Source organism: Rutidosis leptorrhynchoides, chromosome 8, assembly GCF_046630445.1.
Source record: "Rutidosis leptorrhynchoides isolate AG116_Rl617_1_P2 chromosome 8, CSIRO_AGI_Rlap_v1, whole genome shotgun sequence".
NCBI lineage: Eukaryota > Viridiplantae > Streptophyta > Magnoliopsida > Asterales > Asteraceae > Rutidosis > Rutidosis leptorrhynchoides.
Genome location: NC_092340.1, coordinates 58,662,098 through 58,667,348, shown reverse-complemented (window position 1 = coordinate 58,667,348; position 5,251 = coordinate 58,662,098). Strand labels below are relative to the sequence as shown.

Below are 5,251 nucleotides of genomic sequence, written 5' to 3'. Positions count from 1 at the left end.
GAGGTATTTTGATTTAGGCTCTGCACGTTTAGCTTACTTATTAAGTTCACTAAAATGACTAACCTGACCGATAGCATCTATTATAAAAAGAAGATGTCAATTTAGCTATAAGTAAGTTTTGGAGAAGCATAATAATAATGTAACAAATAAGTATTTAAGACGATGCATAGATACCTTCTTTGTGTAGCTTTTTAAACCAGACCCTGAGGCTTTATCATAGAACCTCTTCACTTCAGTTTGTCTAATAGACCGGTTACAAAGATGCAATTATCGAAATAGAAAAATAGATTTCATAATTCATAATAAACAAAATTGAAGAAGATGACATCTGAAACATAGAAAAGCCATTAAATTTAATAGTAAAGTTTTTTTATTTATTTTACAAACCCACTATATGGATTTTGACCATACTATAACTATACCATTCAATTTCTTAAAATTGTGCTTCATGGTTTCCTAGATTGAAAAAGAGTTGTCACACAAACTGATCGAAGTTGTAGCTCAATAGAAAAGTCAGATAACACAAGTAAAAGGTACTCACCAATACACAAAACATGCAATGGTCTTTGTATCACCAAATAATAGGATCTTTAGAAAAGTAGTTTGTTTATCCAAAAGAACTTCACCACACCAAGAGATAGTTAGCACTTAGACATCTACATTCAATTTTGCTATTTATTAATAAGGAGAGGGATGAGTCTATTTAACATGTGCATCTAATTCAAAGTAAAAATAAATACACTTTTAGCTTTCGGGTCATTTAGTGTACTCACAAACGGGTTTCGAAAACTATATGTTTCACTTGACCCGATATCAATTCCTTTTTGAATAGCCAAAGCCTTGCAAAATGTAACATGACATTTATTTTAAAAAATTTAGAATCCTTCTTTATAACACCTGCAGATGCCACAATATTTAGCTCCAAGGCATACCATTTTGAGCTACTTAAAACCCATTTAAAGAAAGTTCTTTAAGTTGATAACTTGTTTCCAATGGTTACCTGTTAATATACCATACAATAGTTTCTCGTGTGTGTTGAAATTCCTACTTGAAATTATGTTTTGTTAGGTTAAAATTGTATTAAAATACTTTAAAATATGATCTACCGTATATTTACAACCGGTTGGATTTGCTACACTTCATTCCTCACTTGCACGGGTTCCTGGTTTCTTCAAAAATCTCTAACTCATAATTATTATAATCCGAGTGCAAGCTCAATGTTTATTTACATTCTTTACAATTCCCGCATCTTCATGTAACTACATAAATCTTAAATAATTCAAATCTCAACAGGGCATATATCATTTTGGATCTCAAAGTTAGCATAAAAACACACATATTCAAATTTTGCAATAGCACGATTTAAATGTAAAAACCATAAACCAGAATGTCAGTTAAATATATATATAGATCATGCCATGGTGTACAAACCTGTTCATAGTACATCAATAATGGTCGGAGAAAGGAGAAAAAGGTACCAAGTATATCAAAGTACCTCCACTCTCCACATTTTCTTCTTATTCCACATCTATAAAAAAATTCTCAGTTTTACATTTAAATACATCAACTTGAAGTACAATTACACATATCAATTCAAAAACAGTGGAAAGAAAGACAAGTATAACCAATCTTGCAAATCCTCAAAGCGTATTAATAAGAAAAATAAGCAAAACTGAAAAACTATAAAATGATATTTACATACAAAACCTCCTACTCAAAACATTTGCCACTACTAAACGGTAAACCTCCTAATCAAACACATTTTCAAACTAATATTTTATATACAAAATACAAAGACTTATTGTTCAGGACCCAATTAAACAAATACATCAGAAAAAATAAAAGATATGCAAATCTAAGTAAAAAAACCTAATAAATTAAACATACGCAGCAAAAATATAATTTCAATAAACCGATGTTATTTGGAGGCCATAATTTTGAAAAATATTCAGATGTAAAAAACTAATTAAAAGAACCCAATAAAAACCCTATTTCATCAAAATACTTACCTTGATTTTTCTAAGTAAAGCCTATGAATTCGTGGATAATCATTGTGAAGCTGTTTGATCGTTTGTTGATAGAGTCATCGTTCTCAAAGGGTGGATGTTGAAGGAGATGGGTTTAAGTTGAAGCGTATTTTTCCATGAATGAAAATAGGAGTATATGTTAATGTTAATGTTAATTAAGTAATTAAATCAGATGTTATTTTAGGATTTTTTTTTTAATTTTATTAATGGAATACTGAAAATCCTAAATAAATGCAATTATTTTTGAATGTTTCGTAAATGATGCAAATCATTCCGATGAAATGGATAATTTCAAATTTAAAAAAAAAAAAAACACGGCTAATGTGGAATTAAATGGAAATGTTGTAATTGTTAGTTAATTTATGGGTAATGATGTAAATGTAGTTTTTGCGAAATTTGTATTATGTAATAATGTTTTAACGATTTGATCCAAGGGCTCTGATGGTGTGATTATGTTTAATGGATGACTAAGATCTAATATTTGAAAAGAATATTACCTATTTAAGCTTATGCTTTAATAAGAAGAGAGAAGAGAGATGTGACATTTTGCAAGGTGAGGAGGGAGTGGTTCAAGTTTTAAAAAAAAAAAAAAAACTTTATATATATTAGTAATCCATGTTGTTGTTGTGTCACCATCTTGTTCATGTTCTATTATGGTTTTATAAAGGCACGGGTGTAAATTACACTTATACCAATGCTTCAAAAATTGGAGCATAGATAGGTTAGGTAACAAGTCCAAATAGGTACCTGTATTATGGCCAGCTTCGTAGACATGTAATGACAAGATCAGTAAAGAAAGCATAAGAAATAACATGGCTTGTTGCGAGATGTTTATATAAACAATATAAGAGGTTTCTGGATCACAGGTAGTAGTAAGTCGGGAAAGATGCCACCCACGTATACTTTCTTGACATCCGGCCTCTGTATCATAAATCTGTTTTCCCCATCTAAAGTAATATTTAGGCAATTCGACATGTATAACACGGATAATTTGCAGCAATTACCCAAAGGCCAGTAATCCTTTATCACAAAGGTCCTTGGAGTAGTTAACGTGTAGTGTCTCAAAATTTTGACAATGCAATCCGATCGAAACCCAACCAGGGAGCCCAATTCCAATACAACGTACTAAGCTCAACTCTTGAAGAAAGGGACACCCTTTTTAAATTTTCGTTACTTTACTCTCTTTAAGAAGATGGAGCAAGACAGTTGGACCGGACTCAAATTTCATTTGGATCCGATAAATCATCAATAATCGGCGAGCGACTTCCGGACTAAGCCGTTCATCATTAACGTGATCAAGATTGCACTCGTTCTTATCCGTGTCCAGAATAAGTACGATCATGTATATATATCATGTAAAGAGATTTTACTATTTTATGATTTCAGATACACTTGGACACAATACGATTCATTCACCCCCACAAGACCCTTAGACCTGTTAGTTAAAAAATGTTACTGTATCAGTCTAGACGGTTGATAAAAAGTAACCCAAATCAATATATTTGTACATAATTTGGTAGAAATTATCACCGTGAGCTATTTTGTGTAAAAAAGGTTAGGCTAAATCTTAGATAGGAGAAAGACACGACAGAAAAACTTGAAATATAGCTGCTTGAAATAATATAACCAATTTCTACAACCAAACAGAATGATAAATAACCGCTTTCGATTAAAATAAATAGTTGCTACAAACAAAGAGAAAGATAAATAACAGCAGAAACAAGAAAAGGTTATTCACATATGCATCATGTGTGATCTGAGACAACCTCGAAACATGGTTTCCCCATTGTCCAATTTGAGAAAAAAAATTATGTGTTACGATCACGCCACACGAGACATCTTTCAAGTTATTAATACCATGTCCAACTTGGGAAACCAGTCTTCCCCATTGCATCTTATAACTTGACATCCGGTCTCTGTATCATAAATCTTCGGATCCCATCTGAAGTAAGTTGTGGGCAATCCGACATGTACACCACGGATAATTTGCAACAATTACCCAAAGCTAGTAATCCTTTATCAGCGCACGTTATTGGACAAGTTAACATGTAGTTTCTCCAAATTTTGACAATGCAATCCAATCGAAACCCAACCAGGGAGCCCAATTCCTTTACAATATACTAAAATCAACTCTTGAAGAAAAGGACACCCTTTTGAAATATTCGTGATGCAGTCATCAGTAACATAGGAATCAAAGCCAAAGCAAAGGATTTTAAGATTTCTAGCAATGCCTGAACCAATTGCCGCCAAACCAGCTTCATTCATATTCTTAGACATATTAAGGTTTTTACGAAGATTAAAAACTATTAGATATTCAAGACCGTCTCCACTTAAAAGTCCAGTCGGATGAAGGGCGTGTGCATCTGCATCTAAATAAGTCAAAGTTGACGGAAAACCTTCTTTGGATGTTACTCCAACAACATTTTCACAACCTTGTAATTTGAGTAATCTAAGTTGAGGACAATTTTGTTTAAGAAACAAAATTCCAGTGTTTGTTATGTTAGGGCAACCTCTAAGAATCACGCTTATTAGGGATTTATTGCAATAAAAGGTTATCATTTCCAATCCAATGTCGGTAACGGCACAACCAGAAAGATCAAGAACTGATATCGATGAAAGATTAAGAACTGATATCGATGAAGCTAACTCTCTATACCTAAAACAATTACGATATCTAAAAAGCACAGTTGAATCAAGGTTGTGTGACTTGCGATACTTGGTTGAGCTTGTAACATCCAAGCATTTACAACTTACTAAAATTACGATATCAAGAAACCGATGACACGTTAACCTAAAAGATTCTTGATCGCACACTTCGTTTAATCTTCGGTAAATCAGGCTCAAAACGTCATCACCCAGTTGTGTAATACACAACCTCTGTTTTTTGTCACTTACGTCCATTCTTAAATCTCGATTAATCAATATTACTCCATATAGTACTCTGTAACCAGTGCTTCAATTCAATTTCAATTAAGGTATATATAACATAGACTGTAATTATAATTATAATTGAATTAAAATTAAATCGTTAAATTCGATTACTTGGTCAGGACCGCCGCAAACCAGTTCTCTTCGTAGAGTTTTGTTTCAGAAGTCGCAACTGAAGAATAGAATTCAAGGATAATAATGGATTGTCGATCGGTTGAAACCTAACCTTGAACTACCAATAAATTTCATGTTTAGTCCTTGGGCTCCTTCAGTTATTCAGGTTTGTACCCTTTTAC

The 5,251-nt window shown here is 32.5% G+C and overlaps 1 protein-coding gene and 1 long non-coding RNA gene across 2 annotated transcripts; both read right to left on the bottom strand.

Annotated features, from left to right (window-relative positions):
* Positions 1-411: 411 nt before the first annotated feature.
* Positions 412-2,147, bottom strand: LOC139861125 (uncharacterized). The gene is made up of 3 exons (XR_011763657.1): positions 2,010-2,147; positions 1,432-1,528; positions 412-1,259 (listed from the first exon to the last, which is right to left on the bottom strand). It is a non-coding gene; the product is annotated as an uncharacterized lncRNA (long non-coding RNA).
* A 1,899-nt stretch (positions 2,148-4,046) lies between these two features.
* Positions 4,047-4,928, bottom strand: LOC139863440 (F-box/LRR-repeat protein 12-like). The gene has a single exon (XM_071852077.1). It carries the CDS (start codon positions 4,926-4,928, stop codon positions 4,047-4,049), a length of 882 nt encoding a protein of 293 aa, XP_071708178.1.
* Between the last annotated feature and the right edge of the window lie 323 nt (positions 4,929-5,251).

Coding starts and splice junctions, on each gene's coding strand:
- LOC139863440 (XM_071852077.1), bottom strand. CDS start 4,928: ATGGACGTAAGTGACAAAAAACAGAGGTTGTGTATTACACAACTGGGT.